Source organism: Primulina tabacum, chromosome 2 (genome assembly GCF_025594145.1).
Source record: "Primulina tabacum isolate GXHZ01 chromosome 2, ASM2559414v2, whole genome shotgun sequence".
Lineage (NCBI taxonomy): Eukaryota > Viridiplantae > Streptophyta > Magnoliopsida > Lamiales > Gesneriaceae > Primulina > Primulina tabacum.
Window position 1 is genome coordinate 19860846 of NC_134551.1, and position 16633 is coordinate 19877478.

A 16633-nucleotide genomic window follows, 5' to 3' on the forward strand; every position below is an offset into this window, starting at 1 on the left:
TCTTCAACAGCAGGTACCAACGGTAGGGGCGGCTCAACAGTGGGTGTTGCAGCAGATGTTGTCTTGTTGAGAGCAACATCGTCTGCGTGTCTCATTTCACTTCGAATATCGTGGGGATCAAAGCCCTTTCCTGCCATTGTTTGTAAATCTAATATAAGTGATAACAACAGGAGAAAATTGCAGAGAGTAATTCAAATTTTCAGGAAAATGATGCGAGGGTTTGCAAAATAGTGAAAATGCATATGGTCGAAGGCAGGCGGTGTAAAAACAGGAGGATAATCATGAAATTACAGTGCAACGGTAACATCCCAAATTAGTAACCGATCAATGCTAACGGTAAAAAAATAACGGGTAAAAAAAATAGCCGTTACTCCCTTCAGAGTTTATCGCAATAATTTTGTGCAATATCATTTCAAAAGTAATTCCAAACATAAAACCCACATCGGATTATAGCTCCACTTACCATCAAGGTGCACATTAATTCAATTTCCTGCAAAGATTGGATTTGTCACAAAACGTCTTTGTTGTAATACAAATAACCTCATGACCCAATTCACACTGTTATGTTTATGCATGACTTATGGATGCCTAAAAACAGAATGGAACATAGATAAAAACATGATAGAAAATATGAGATATGTTTACAGATGAAGTGTTGTCACAAATGTTAGCAACATCTCCAGTCAACACCCACAGTTCCTGAAAACAAAATTTGATAATCTTCACAATCAGTGACTTAATAATATTTTTAACCTAGAAGTGGTAGCTCCCACACTAGAAGAACAGTGTTCATTGGACTCCTCTAGGTAGTTTTTTCCATTTTCTTCTATTTCTGTGTTAATTTTAGAAGGGGTAGCTCCCACACTAAAAGCACAGCCTTCATTGGGCTCTTTTAGGTAGCTTTTTCCATCTTTCCTTCTAATCACAGACCCATCACTTGATTTTTCAATTTTACTTCGTTTACTTGTCATATTGGTTAGAGTCAAGTGACCACACTTCAAATCTTTCTGTGACTAAGTTCACATGTAAAGGTGTGAAGTTTGAAAAGATAACAAGGAATTGTAGGTGCAACAGAGAATTATGCTGCACATGTTCAACACATCATATCACTGTATGAATGCAATGCAGAATGTCTAAGCCATAGAAATGTATATGCAAATGAGATGTTGTCCGAGATGTTGTAACATCTGAGACAACATCCAAGAATGATTAGGCAGAACACATGCTGAGAGATTTCCGAAGGTTGGAAAATCTCTCAAAATCCAATGCTTTGGTGAATATATCGGCCAGTTGGTTATTTGTATCAACAAACTCCATTTGGATAAATCCTTTCTCTACAAGATCTCGAATAAAATGATGTCTTATGTCAATGTGCTTTGTTCGAGAGTGTTGTACTGGATTTTTTGAAATGTTAATTGCACTAGAATTATCACAATACACGACTAAAGATTCACTTTTAAGCCCATAATCTTCTATCATTTGATTCATCCATAAAAGTTGGGTGCATGCATTTCCAACTGCCACATATTCTAATTCAGCAGTGGAGAGTGAAACACAATTCTGTTTTCGACTATGCCAAGAAATCAGATTATTGCCAAGATAGAAACACCCCCCAGAAGTGCTTTTTCTATCATCTAAATCCCCAGCCCAATCAGCATCAGAAAATCCTACCAGGTTTGAGTTGGTTTCGTGTGTATACCATAATCCTAATTCAATTGTTCCTGCTATGTAACGTAAAATACGTTTAACAGCTTTCAAATGAGAAATTTTAGGATTGGATTGATATCTAGCACATAAGCAAACACTAAACATGATGTCAGGGCGACTGGCAGTCAAATACAGGAGGCTACCTATGATGCTACGATATAAGGTGTTGTCAACATTTTCGGCAACATCTTCTTTGCACAATTTCTCACTCGATCCGATAGGAGTTTTCATGTGTTTTGGGTTTTCATTTGCAAATTTCTTAATCAAATTCTTAGCATACTTGCTTTGACACAAAAAGATGTCATCACGCATTTGTTTAATTTGCAAACCAAGAAAGAAATTTAGCTCACCAACTATGCTCATTTCAAATATAGATGACATGCACTCAACGAAATCATCAGCATGCTTTTGAGAGGAAGAACCAAAGATTATATCATCAACATATACTTGACAAATAAGAATCTCACCTTTGGACTTTTGAATAAAAAGAGTTTTGTCTACCTCACCTCGTTTGAAGCCAATTTCGAGTAGGTATTCAGTCAATCTCCCATACCATGCACGTGGTGCTTGCTTCAAGCCATAAAGTGCCTTCTTCGACTTGTATACATGATCCAAATTGTGTGGATCCTCAAAACCCTTAGGATGTCTAACATACACTTCCTCACTCAAAATACCATTTAAAAATGTACTTTTGACATCCATTTGAAAAGGTTTGATTTTCATGTAGCATGCAACGGCTAGTAGTAGTCTGACTGACTCAATACGGGCTACAAGAGCAAAGGTCTCATCAAAATCAACCACCTCAACCTGTGTGTACCCTTGAGCAACCAATCTTGCTTTGTTTTTAATGATGTTTCCAGACTCATCGGTTTTATTTTTGAAAATCCATTTTGTACCAATTATGTTACCATGGTCAGGAGGTGGAACCAAGTCCCACACATCATTTCGAACAAATTGCTCAAGCTCATCATGCATAGCATTAATCCAAAACTCATCTTTCAAAGCTTCATCAACATTTTTAGGCTCAATATTGGATATAAAACATGAAAATCTAACATGTGAGTATGTAGAACTCATGCAAATCAGTCCAACCATTTTTCGGTAATCAATCTTTTATTTCTTCCGATTTGAACATCTCCACGCATGTTTCCAATTATTTGAGATGATGGATGATTTTTCTGAATTTTGCTTGGAATACACGATCCATCATCTACTGTATCATCATTGCAATGCGGTTCTTCAGATTCAGTGTCTTCAGCGTCACATGTTGTGCCAGATGTTGCAACATCTGGGGCAACATCTGCATTTTCCAGTGAGATTGGATTTTCCAGAAGATCTTCAACGTCATCTTTAGCAGTTTTCCTCTTGAGATCTGCACAATCATCAAACACCACATTAATGGATTCCATAATAGTCCTAGTTCTTAGATTAAACATGCGATAAGCTCGACTATTTGTGGCATAGCCCAAAAACAAACACTTGTCGCTCTTTGAATCAAACTTTGCAAGTTGATCCCTGTCATTCAAAGTGTAGCAAACACAACCAAACACATGAAAATATTTAAGGTTAGGCTTCTATTCCATAATGATTTCATAAGAAGTCATGGATGAACCACTTCTTAAATAGACTCTATTCGATATATGGCATGCTGTATTAAGGGCTTCAGCCCAAAAATGCTTTGAAATATTCTTTGAGGCTAGCATCACCCTTGCCATTTCTTGCAGAGTCCTGTTCTTGCGTTCGGCAATGCCATTTTGCTGTGGGGTTTTTGGTGCTGAAAATTCGTGTGAAATGCCTTTCCTGTCACAGAAGGATGAGAAGGATATGTTTTCAAATTCTTTACCGTGATCAGTTCTGACCCTTCTCACTTTTAAATTGTGGAAGTTTGAGATTCTTGTAAGCAATTGTTTAAACACATCATAAGTGTCCGATTTCTCCCTAATGAAGCTCACCCATGAAAACCGCGAGAAATCATCAACACACAAAAGAGTACTTCTTACCTCCAATGCTTTCTACTTCCATGGGACCCATAAGATCCATGTGCAGTAATTCCAGACAGCATGTTGTCCCAGATGTTGGCAACACTGGGTGCGACACGCGCGTCTGTTTTCCCTTTTGACAATCTCCGCACACATATGATATTCCAGATGAAAGATTAGGCATACCTCTAACTGCATCGTACTTACTCAAGTTCTTCAAGGTTTTGAAATTTGCATGTCCGAGTTTTTGATGCCAAAGGTCAAGTTCGGTGATTTGCACATGTTTGCACGAAAGTTCCTCACTTATTTGATAGCAATTATCCGAAGACCTTGTACCTGTCATTATGCACTTGTTAGATTCATCAAAAACTTTCACAAGTATGTTTATCAAACTTAACAAGCAAATTATCATCACACAGTTGGCTTATGCTTATCAAATTTGAATTTAATTCTTCAACATGAAGCACATTGTGGAGCTTTGGTAGTCCTTCAACTTTCAAAGTACCCTTTCCAACAATTTTTCCCTTAGCTCCCCCTTCATATGTAACTTTGCCACCTTTTTGCTCAACATAATCGGTGAGACATTCTCGTGATCCAATCATGTGACGGGAGCTTCCATTATCAAAGTACCAATGACCTGCAGTGTTAGTTTCTAACGAGGTATAAACAACTTTACAGTGAGTTTTTACCTTTGAGACCCAAATTTGTCTTACTGTAGGTCGATGGTGGAAGGTGTTGCAGAAAGTGTTGGACAACATTCGGGGCAACATCCGACTCAACTTTTGATTCTTGCGATCATCCCTGAGTTTAAAACAGTAGGGCCTGATATGACCAGGCTTAAAGCAGTGATGACATACATACCTGCGTTTTCGTTTCTTAGCGATTGGTGCAGCAGGTTGTCTTTTTGATGAAGAGCTTTTGATTGGTGAATTGGATTGTGGTTGTGGAGATGTATCAGCTTTTCCCTTTACAAAAACAGTAGACTTGGAAGATTCACCTATTTCACACACACTGTCTTTGAACCCTAAGTCTTTCTTGTCATCTCTTCCCATCAAAATTATGGATTCAAGCTTGGATGTGCTTCAATTAAACTTGGACAAGGTTTCAGTTGCCTTTTGAAGTTCTTCTTTGGTCTTACCAAGTTCCAAATCCTTTTTGCTCAAAATTACTTCAAGTTTGGCAACTACGGCTTTTAGTTCAACGTTCTCCTTCATGAGACTTGAGTTCAACTTGTTTCTTTTGGTCCAATCTTCAAACAGCTCTTCATAAAGCTTTTGCACACTCTCAAGAGTGAGTTCTTCATAATCAGCTTCTGATTCATCATCTCCACTCAAATTTTCAGAAGTTGTGGATTTCAAACATACTGAATTTTTGCAGATGTTGCGGCCAGGTGTGGCAACACCTAGGGCAACACCTAAAGGATTCACCTGCAGCCAGCGATTTTCTGTAAATAGTGCAGTCAAGGAGGTTTGACTTTCTTCATCAGTGGATTTCTCCTCAGCATCGGATTCTTCATCGCTTAGAGACACATTGTAGCCTTTGTTTTTTCGCAATCGGTTAGCACATTCATTGGCATAGTGTCCAAATCCCTTGCACTCTCTACACTGCACCGAATCATACCTTTTTGAATTGTATTGTCCCTTGCCTTCATTCCTTGGATGAAGTTGTTGCTTGGCAGGGTACTTTTGTGACTTTTCAGGTGCAGGAAGGCTAGGAAATTTAGATGGTTGTGCATCCTTCTTTTTATCTCGGATCCTTTTCAAGTAATCACCAAATTTTTTTGTGATAAAGGAGATAGAATCCTCGCAGAGATCAGAATCATTGACTTCTTGAGATATTTGAAGGAGTTCATTATAGGAGTCATTTGAAGCTTGGAGTGCGATTGTCTTCCCTTTATCCTTCTTCTTCATGTCCAAGTTCATCTCGAAAGTACGTAATGAACTGATAAGGTCTTCCAATGCCATCTTAGAAGTGTCCTTAGCCTCATCTATTGCGCAAATTTTTATGTTGAATCTTTCGGGCAGAGAACGGAGGACTTTGCTAACTAGGCGCTCATTTGAGATAGCTTCTCCAACACTGAATGCCTCATTAGCAATTTCTCGTAGGCGACGATCATACTCAAGTATGTTCTCAGATTCTTCCATCCTCATCATCTGGAATTTGGAAGTAAGCATCCTTAATCTGGTTCATCGCACACTCTCAGACCCTTCACAGTGACTTTGGAGAATATCCCATGCACTTTTAGCCGAAGTACAGTTTGTGATTAAATTGAACATGTTCATGTCAACCGATGTGAATATAGCATTCAAAGCCTTTGAGTTGTGGTTCGAATTTTGCACTTCATCAGCAGTCCAGTCAGTTTCAGGCTTTGGCCGTTTGTCACCCTCTTGATCTATCATGACTGGTGGAGTCCATCCATTGATGACACGTTGTCATGCCCGTTCATCTAGAGATTTTATATAGTATCTTATTTTGACCTTCCATAGGCTGTAATTGGTACCATCTAGAACTGGTGGTCGAAGTGTTGCGCTTGCAAATGAATTGTCCATCGGATTAGTTCTGTCAAACAAAAACAAAAACCAGAATCAGCACTTAGTATATCAAGAACTCGCTCTGATACCACTTGTAAGGATTATTTTGTCCGACAGATACGTAAATTAATGAGAATATCAGTATATGATGTAAAACAGAAAATTTGTGTTTTGTCAGAATTAGATGTTGTGTCAGATGTTACAACATCTCGGACAACATCTACATGCAGCGGAAAATTAACTTTTATAACACAAATTGACTTGAAATAAATAGATGGACGCGATTAAATATGCACAAGTATAAATACTTGTGTGGTGCCTTATGGCAAAAATTAATCACTAGAAAACTCAATCGTTTACAAAAAAAACTTAACACTAGTGATTGTACCAAAATCAATTTCCTCAACAATTTGAGAAAATAAAGCTTTCTAAAATAAATAACCAAAACAAAAATAAACGTAATCAAGAAAGCAAAACTTGATCCCGGAAACCACTATCAACTAGATGCAATCTTTTAGTCAACACCGTTACGGATGTTGTCTGTAGATTTTGGCAACATTCAGCTTAACACGAGAATCACCACTCCAAACAGCAACGGCTTTGTGAATAATTTTTCTCTGCAAATTTCTGCAACGTGTGTGTTTGTATGGTCGATATCGAAGCCAACTTCATCAGTGAGCTTTACCTTTTATTTATAGGTGAAGAATCATATCTCCTCAAGGAAACCTAAAATACAAGGAAAGTGAGAGTTTTATTTGGAATAAACTCTTTTTAAACACTAATATCATATCTCTTGAATTAAAATCTCATTATCTAAGGAAGGCAAAATCATATTAAATATTTGCTCAATCAAATCAACAAGAAAAACTCTATTAAGGAAATAAATAAAATATATCATTTAAAATCGAAATCTTATTTCCCTTCATGGGTACTGAAAGTGAAGATGAGCGGTCGGAGCCAAATGACAATGAAGCTGACCCTTCGTACACAAATGATCATATTGCGGACGATGTATACTTCATAGAGGTCATTTTCCATTTTGAGAATGTTTGTTGTCTCATGTTTGACTTTGATGCTCGTCTGATAGCCTTTGATGTTGATATTTCCCATCTTTACCAAGCTATAACACGAAATGTGTCTAAACTCAAATCAGACATCAAATTTTCATGAATGAGTTTAAGATTTCAAAGAAACACACCAACGATGTCACGATCACTTTGTCTAGATAGTTAACCCAAACTGAATAAAGACTTGGGGCTTGTATTGACGGTCTTCAGGCTAGCCTTGGCACCCAAATAAAATAAATGCTGGATCATTTTCAGAAAGGTGATTCCAAAAAAGGAGAAGAATAGCGTAGGTAACAAGAAGCAGCAAGACGGACGCGAGATGAAGCTAGAAGAAGAGCAGCCGAAGAAGATAAGAAAAATAATTATCAATCTAAGAGACACGGTGGATCAAGAGTGGCGGAAGCTCTTGGTTAGGAGGTAGTATAAGTTTTTTTTATGCGTGTAGGTGTATTAGGTTTTTCTACCTTATGTTACATTGTAACAATGAATTCAATATATCAATGAAATTCATTTCACCTTAAAACAATTGAGTTTCTGTTGCTTAGGTTTTTTCATCACTAAAATGAGAGAAATTGTTAGATCTCTTAGTTTTCGTGATAACAAATAATAACTTATTGTATTAAATCAAGATGTATTTGCATATTTTTTAAAGAACATCGACCAAATTTCTGAACACTACTTTCTTATTCGTATGACCGTAAAATTTGAGATATATGAGTTGTATGGAGCAAAAACCGACCAAATTAAATTACAAAAAAAAAAAATTATGATAAATTAAACAATATTACCCTTAAACAATCTGGAATTCGATAAATCAAGAAAATAAATATTGTGTAAATCTACCATAATATATCCAACTCAGTTCAACTTCAGATTAACCCATTGTAATTGTCTTGTTGTAACCCTAACCTTTCAAATGATAACACCGATTTTATGTTATAAATATTGTAATTGAGAAAATGTTGCTGTAACCTGATATTTTTAATGATAAAAATGGTTTTATTTTATGTTATAAATATAGGGACATACAATAATAAATTTGGTAAATGTTATTTTTTTGTAGGAAAGTCAGATCACTTGCGCATTCAATGCTTGTTAATGAACATCAACAGTGCTGTTTGACCACAGAATGCTCACAATTATTGGATGAACATCAACTGTGCTGCTTGACCACAGAATGCTCACAATTATTGGTAATTTAAATTGTGATTTATATGATATAGGACCGAGTAATATTGTAGGACGTAGTGTTTGTCGTTTTACCAAAAAATATAGTTTGTGGTAATAGTGTAACTCAAATCTTTTAAAACGCATATAAGTCAAAGTGACATGGTTCAATCGCTCTACTCAGCAGGGATAATTATTGCACATCAACAATCTATCTCCCAATAATTTCACTCCTTAATGAGAATCGATCTGATGACATAGGCTCTGATACCAATTGTAAGACCAAACGCTTACTGTTTTACCAAAAATTATAGTTAGTGATGATTGTGCAGCTCAAATATTTTAAACATATAACAGACTAAACGTCATAATCCGATCGCTTTACTTAAAAGAAGAATAATTATTGTACCTCAAGATATGATTTAATCAGTTCCCAATTTATATATACAAATACAAAAAAAAAATGTTCACAAGATGTTTTTTTTTAAAAAAAAAATGTTTATGAGGGAATCCAAGACGGAAGTTCTTTTTTAAAAAAATTGTTTATAAGATGAGGGAATCCAAGACAGAATGGAAATTGATGTCGCGACATTGATCCGCAATAAAAAAATATTTCCTTGTGTTAATAAATACAATACTTCCAAATGATACAAGTGACAGATTTATTTATTTTTTCTATTTTCTTGAACTGATAAACTCCAGTTCATTGATTGCGTATATGCAAGTTATCAAATACTTTTTTCAAAAAAAAAAAAATTATCAAATACTCCTACTAAAAAAATTATTATACTTTATAATAATACATAAGAAAATAATTATTCACTAAAATAACTGAAATATCATCATTATTCATTTAAAATATCCAATATATCCTACTATAACAATTATTCATAAGCAAAAACTTGTTTGAGACGATCTCACGGGTTGTATTTTGTGAGACGGATCTCTTATTTGGGTCATTCCATGAAAAAGTATTACTTTTTTATGCTAAAAATATTACTTTTTATTGTGAATATCGATAGGGTTAACCCATCTCTCATATGAAGATTCGTGACACCATCTCACAAGAGACCTGCTCTTATTCTAATTAATAATAATTAATGAATAGGTGCAAACTACAATTAATGACCTAAATACCCATGACAAAAACTTGAGTGAGACGATCTCACGTATCGTATTTTGTGAGACGGATTTCTTATTTGAGTCATCCATATAAAAATATTACTTTTTACGCTAAGAATATTACTTTTTATTGTGAATATCGGCAGGGTTGATCTGTCTCACATATAAAGATTCGTGAGACCGTCTCACAATAGACCTACTCAATACTATATATAAAAGTTATTTTAACCAGAAACAAACTTATGAAAATAACCTCTGAAAATAACTAAATCTAATATAAAGTCACAATCATTTTTGTATTAAGTAACATTTATGTGGTTAATGTCTCACATCAACTGGATTATGTGTTGCACTGCCCTATGACCCTCGATAATGTCATGTAAACTTCACGCTTCAATTGTTCATTTTTGGGCGTGAGTATGTGTCAAATTCTTACATTGGCAGGATTAATTTATTGAGAGTTGTAAATATAGAATTTGACAATCATCTCTCATTGAACAACTTTTGAGATTGAGTTAGATTCAAGCTTCAATTTTAACGACATAAAATTATTAGTAATATGGTACCAAACAAAATTATTGGTTATATATTATATATCAGAATGCTCTTTTTGGCTTTTTTTTCCTAGAACAACCTGATGAAACCAAAAAATCTCGTACATATAAGAAATCATAATAATAAAAACAACTTTTTATCAAAATTAAAATCATAAAAAAAAATTCAAGTACATATTTATATTTAGTTTATATAATTGCTTAATATACAAAGTAATGTTGCAAAAATAAATCATGAATGTTCCCGAGTTACTATTATCTGTAATTCAATATAAGTAAGTTTCTTATAAACATATCTTCAAAAAAAAAAGTTTCTTACAAACATATTAAATTATTTCACCAAATTTATAGAAAAAAATTAGACTAAAAGAAAAAGAAAAATCGGAGAATGACCCTTAAAGTAAAGAGCACAAACATGGGTTGTAAACTACTTTTTACCAGAATTATACTGCGACAAATACAATTTAAAGTAAGTACAGGGGGATTTCGGCAATCTTCCATTGTGGCTGGAAAAGGCTATTGAAAAAAGGAGGATGCTTTCAAAAGTGGATAAATGCATGGACGAAAATGACGCATTGCTTGGAACAATCTGAAAGCCACGTCTCCAAATAATACGTAAATACATTTAAAAAAATAAGAATCTTAAAGGTCCCTTGAATATTGTGCTTGACAAGAAAGTCTTCTTGGTGCGGGAGAAATTTCCAGATAAAAATGGTAAATTTTTTAAATCGGATTCTATATTTAGAGCAATCCAACGAGCTTTTTATTAATTTTTTGGAAGCTGAAAAGATCAAATCTTTTTTGTCTTTTAGCTCCCAGAACACTTGATCTTTGCCTGAAAATACCAGCTGTAAGCATCAGGTCTCGGTATCCCTTCTAACTTTTTAACATGTTTTCGAGGCCTTGCGGGAAGGGTTTACACTCCACAGCGTTATGTTTATGGCGACATTGGTGCGTTTGGAAAGTTTGATTTTGCGTGTTTGATTTGTGTACTAACTGGGATTTGGTCTTTGTGACGATTTTCCTGTTGACTTTCAAATACTTGCAACTTTCTTGGCCAAAGAAGATTGGAGATTTTCATCTTGTTTCTCGGGTTTGAGAATTGGAGGAGGTGGTGATGATTTATGGCTGGTACAAAGGTAAAAATTGGTGCAGACGATAATAATAATAGAAGAAGTGCCAGTTCTGTGATGCCAAGCTTCTTTTCTCAGACGCCAGTTTCAAATCCCATGTAATATTGTTTGCACTTCGTTCTCTCTCTCTCTCTGATCTTTTTTCCTTTCCAGCCCACTTTTGGTGCGTGAATACTCGAACATGTGGTGATTATGTGTAATTTATTGTTGCAACAAGTTCTTGCGATTACTTTATTATAAATTATCGTTGTATAATTTGCATTAATTGTTTTTACGGTTCAGTTTCTTGTATTTTCTTTTCCGTCGGTAAGCACTGAAAACGGGAATCCGGTGAAATTTGAAACCAAAATAATTCTTAAACATGATGATGCGGCATCTCACTTTGTGTTATTAGCATAGGAAAAATTATAAGGTTTAGGGATGCGAAAATATGTTTTTTTTCCCCTTTATCAAAATCGTTTATTTGTTATAGTAAGATTGAAGAGAGACGGGGACTACCTTTTTCTTCTTTTTTTGATAAATAAATCATTAATTTGAGTTCTAATGAACTGCGGATGCTATGAATCTAATATAGTTGAAAATTTTCAAGATTAGACAAATCTTTAATTTTTGTACAATAACAATTGAATTGAGTTAAAAAGTTATTGAAAACGGGAAAAGTAGTTGCAAGGATGTAGTTTTAGTTGTATATTTTCAATTATTATTGAAACATTTAATGCTGATTAGTGCTTATATTGAATTTCATGTAGCATAGTTACACCGCTAAGCTTTTGTTGTGCTTGTACCAGCATTTAGTTGTTGGAGTTGGTTCACTAAAAAAGCAGTTCGAGTTACCCAAAGGAGGCCCAAATGCATGTAAAAAGTAAAACAAAGAAGACATCTTCTTCGTGGATAGCTAATTGTGATGACCTCCTTTTTAGGCTATTAGTCCGAAAGAGGAGCCTAAATGAACTTACTAATCAGTCCCATAGTTTCTCACAGAGCTAGTGCTCGATTATGACATTTTCCATGCTGATGATGTACGAAAAATCGTTTTTGAATTCCCTATGTTTGAGTATATGTTCATTAGCTTACATCTTATGAGAAGCGTACCTTGTGGGTTGCAGGGGTACAGAAGCTAATGCAACACAATCTTCACGACTTTCAGATTATGGGGTCCTCGAGCAATACATGGGATTTCGTGTCGGAGATCCCAGTGGTATCAGCCAAAGTAAGTATAATGAATTTAGTTATCTTTGTAGTTTGTTACTTGGTTTTTGTCAAGTTTGTTCAATTTTATTTGGATCACAATCATGTTTCCGAACTTATACACTGTGCATTTGCTACCTGTAATACATTGAAGTTGGTTGATCCTTTGCTTTATTATCTTTTGATATTCTAAAAATACTTTTAGCTATGGGAAAGATGAAGGTGCCAGTATTTATAAGTTCGAACTAATCCGAAGTATAATCTGGCTTCACTCGATGCTCATAATTCATAAACTAGCGGAATGTATTCTCACAAGCATTTTCTCAATGCCATAATCTGTAAATCAGGGCTTTTTAAAAGAAGCAAACACTGCCTTATGTTTTGACGTAGCAGGGAAATTGTGCGTTTTTAAGTGGTTTTTTGAAGTAAAACCCAACCAAAAGCCACATTTTTTCAAAACCTGCAGTTTTAAAAAGATATTTTTAAAAAAAAGTCCAGATGTTTTTCTGTTGTCAGAATTTTGTCTTCATCCAAGAAAATGTTGTTTCGTTGATAGGTCCGAGATTTACTTCAGCTGCGGATGGCCGACTATCAGGCGCTGATCTCCATTCTCAAGCATTCAATATGGTAACTATCACTTATCTAATGGCTTTGTACCTTAATTGCTTTATTATTTATGGGATTGATTGTTGAGATTGTGATAAGTTTTAAATGTCTAATATGTAGACTCGTCCTTCAACTAGCACGCTTTTCCCGGGATCTCAAGTAATACAGTTTCATAAGTCGCTGGCACCAATGCCGAATATAGTTTCTGCATCTAATGCTCAGCATGAGAACTGGGGAGATTCCAACATGGCTGATTCCAGCTCCCGTACGGATACTTCAACAGATGCGGAACCTGGTGATAAAAATCTACAGGTGAGTTTGTCTTCATGTAATCTCCTAATTAACGTACAAGAAATTTGAGAGTGTGGCTTTAAGTTCATTCATTTCTTTTCACTGCATTTGTGATCGCACATTCATACTTGTGGTGCAGTTTGAAATGGGTCAATCTGCAGCTGTGGTGATCTCCGATTCCACTGATAAATCGAAAGAAAGAAACCAAGATCAAAAGGTGTTGCATTTTCATAAGAGTTTTTATTTTAGTAAGTGCTTATTTGATTCTTATAATATTCTGTAATGTTCAGACACTGCGAAGGCTTGCACAAAATCGTGAAGCTGCGAGAAAGAGCAGATTGAGGAAGAAAGTATGTTTATAATTTTTAGCTCGTTCTTGGTGTTTCATCACTTAAGAATCGAGGTATCGTAATGGAAATCCTAGATCAATGAAGTTATGATTGTTATGGCTCTAGGCATATGTTCAGCAGCTGGAGAATAGTCGCATGAAGTTAACCCAACTAGAGCAGGAAGTGCAGCAAGCACGTCAGCAGGGTGTGTACATTACAAGCACGGCAGATCAATCTCATACGGGGAGTGCCAATGGTACGATTCTTTGGGCTAACTTACAGGGATACCCTCTAAAGAAGATCAACACCTTGAAAGCTTCCTACGACAGAGGGGGTGTAAATGTAATATTAGCTAATTATCATCGAGTAATTAAAACCAAATCTTAACGTTGTTTTGTTCTCCAGGGGTATTGGCATTTGATGCAGAATACGCACGGTGGATGGAAGAGCAGAATCGGCTCATAAATGAGCTGCGAACTGCAGTCAGTTCACACACAAATGATGTGGAGCTTCGGAATATTGTCAGTAATGCGATAACACACTTCAACGATGTTTTCAGGCTGAAAGGTAACGGTGCCAAGGCCGATGTATTTCACATCTTATTAGGAATGTGGAAGACGCCGGCGGAAAGGTGTTTTATGTGGATTGGTGGATTCCGTCCATCAGAACTCCTCAAGGTATATTAAAATTTGATGCTAACAGAAGTATCTATTGATGCAATAAAACAAGGGTATTATTATGTGATAAAAATCGTGAGTGATGTTAATGTTCAGGTTTTTTTTTTTTAATGTTAATGTTCAGATTCTGATACTGGCTTGTGATGTGATGTTGCAGCTTCTTGTGAACCAACTCGAGCCACTTTCAGAGCAGCAATTGACGGGTATATTCAATTTGCAGCAATCATCTCATCAAGCCGAAGATGCTCTTTCGCAAGGTATGGATGCGTTGCAGCAATCTTTAGGCGAGACGTTGGCCACTGGTTCCTCTGGATCCGAAGGTTCGTCTGGAAACGTTGCTAATTATATGGGGCAGATGGCAATGGCCATGGGGAAGTTGGGAACTCTGGAAGGTTTTATTCGACAGGTAATATATCTTCCCCATAAATATGTGTACATTCTTGGGATATCGGACCGTATGTTGTATAAAATAATATAACGGATTATGAGGATGTAATACCAAATGCCAAAGTTCATTCGTCCCCTGATCAACAAAAACTCATGTGAACCGAATGCGCAATGATGCTCCAACACAAACTGTTGTATTGTATTCTTATGTCTACCATCGTGCCGAAAATAATAGGTGGGGTAATTTTGTCACTCAATTTTTTTGAACCAAGTAGGACCCGAAGCTGTACAATTCGATCATGGTGTCACACAGGCAGCCACGTAGGACTGTGATAGACAATGGTCGTTGCTACACAATGTATCCTTGTACAACATTTTATTTCTACTGACGATGCATCTTCTTTTTCTCACTAGGCTGACAACCTGCGGCAGCAAACTCTACAACAAATGCATCGTATACTAACAACCAAACAATCAGCCCGGGCACTTCTCTTGATAAATGACTATTTTTCAAGGCTTCGTGCCCTCAGCTCTCTTTGGCTCGCTAGGCCACAAGAATCATAATCGAGGTAGGCTTCAGTCATGCCCATAATGTCGTTAGCACGTGAAAGAAGGTGATCGAAAGGCAAAACACTCTTCTAGTATTACGATGCCATGGTGATTGCAAGGGAAGTCGATTGGCAGATGCTTTATTGCTTTGTAAAATATGATGTAAGATCGTTCCAATGCCTAGCCTCGATCATATCATGTCAAATTACTGGTTAGGTGTTGTATTCAGATTCTAGTGTTGGTAGAACAAGAAGCAATGTTTAGTAGAGGCATTTAGCAGGAAGATTAGGTGACATATGTTACAAAGAAAATTAAATAATTCAAATTCAAAATAACGTTCTGGTTTCGCAATATGTTTGGCTTTATATTTCCGTTGATTATATATATATATATATATATATACACTCCACCAAATGTCACTTGTATGGATCCACTTATCCTAACGTTTGATGGTCACTCCTGTTAAAAGTTTTTGGATTGAAACGAGAAGTTGGTACCTTGTCTTTGTCCGATTGCGTGGCATGTTGAATTTTATTCGTCTTTTTTTATGACGTTATATTTTCATCCAAATTATATTTATTCTGTACAAACAATTCTTAAGTTTTTATCGGACAACACCGAAGAATACAAACTAGCTTATGCGTACTTCCAAAAACATTTCAGAAGGAAAAAGTTTCAATGGATCTTTTCCTATTATCTTTGTGATGAAAGTTGTTCCTGTTTTCTGGTATCAGTCACACTATGGTATATGTGGTTGAAGAACTGCAGCAAATTACTGTTGGTTGAAGAGTGAACATTTAGTTGATAGACTGTAAATATTCAACTCTGAATTGTAATTGTATACTTCTGATTCATTTTCCATAGCGGAATAATACTTGCTGGTGTTGGCTGCTATTGAAACACAGCCACGTGAATACTCGTGTCAATTTCTTATGTTTTCAATCTTTCAATTCTCGTGCACTTTGATTTCTGGAAATCTATTCACAATTCAAGCTTAAACTTTAATGTGTTCTTAAGTAATTGAATTTGGGAGTGGTAGTGATACCCCATGGATGAGCCCATCAAGATCTGGCCCAAACCCCCGGCCCATATCTAAGGCCCACAGGTAGCCCACAGGTGAAGGGCCCATGACAAGCCCAGGTATTCTCCTATAAATACCAGGTTTGAGCGTACGATATGGCATTCACTATATTATTTTCAGCAGCGCCCTTAGCTGCTCCCCCATATATCCTCAGTCTCTGACTTGAGCGTCGGAGGGACTACGCCAGGATACCCTCCTGGCCCCCTCCTAACGGTCTTATTTGTGATTTCAGGCCCAGGGTAATTTTGGAGCCCGTGTCTGGATT

General features: G+C 36.1%; 2 protein-coding genes across 9 annotated transcripts; one reads left to right on the plus strand and one right to left on the minus strand.

The window, feature by feature from the left end:
- Positions 1 to 567: 567 nt before the first annotated feature.
- On the minus strand, positions 568 to 7327 carry LOC142537565 (uncharacterized). The gene is made up of 15 exons (XM_075643072.1): positions 7235 to 7327; positions 6903 to 6943; positions 6164 to 6245; positions 5089 to 5839; positions 4799 to 4998; positions 4548 to 4651; positions 4192 to 4487; positions 3708 to 4022; positions 3414 to 3507; positions 2906 to 3222; positions 2616 to 2711; positions 1396 to 2474; positions 864 to 1013; positions 646 to 699; positions 568 to 588 (listed from the first exon to the last, which is right to left on the minus strand). The coding sequence occupies exons 1-15, from the start codon at positions 7325 to 7327 to the stop codon at positions 568 to 570; spliced, it is 3693 nt and encodes a 1230-aa protein (XP_075499187.1).
- Positions 7328 to 10698: 3371 nt separating this feature from the next.
- Positions 10699 to 15640, plus strand: LOC142531105 (transcription factor HBP-1b(c38)-like). Of its 8 annotated transcripts, none has more exons than XM_075637160.1 (12): positions 10699 to 10841; positions 10940 to 11078; positions 11194 to 11358; positions 12367 to 12470; positions 13005 to 13075; positions 13175 to 13366; positions 13485 to 13562; positions 13636 to 13695; positions 13801 to 13930; positions 14080 to 14351; positions 14509 to 14757; positions 15153 to 15640. In XM_075637160.1, the coding sequence occupies exons 3-12, from the start codon at positions 11252 to 11254 to the stop codon at positions 15300 to 15302; spliced, it is 1413 nt and encodes a 470-aa protein (XP_075493275.1). In that variant the 5' UTR covers positions 10699 to 10841; positions 10940 to 11078; positions 11194 to 11251; the 3' UTR covers positions 15303 to 15640. The 8 variants fall into 8 exon arrangements, with proteins under 8 accessions (XP_075493275.1, XP_075493254.1, XP_075493301.1 ...); XM_075637168.1 differs by having other exon boundaries at positions 10724 to 10841; positions 10940 to 10977; XM_075637139.1 differs by having other exon boundaries at positions 10940 to 11358.
- Positions 15641 to 16633: the final 993 nt, after the last annotated feature.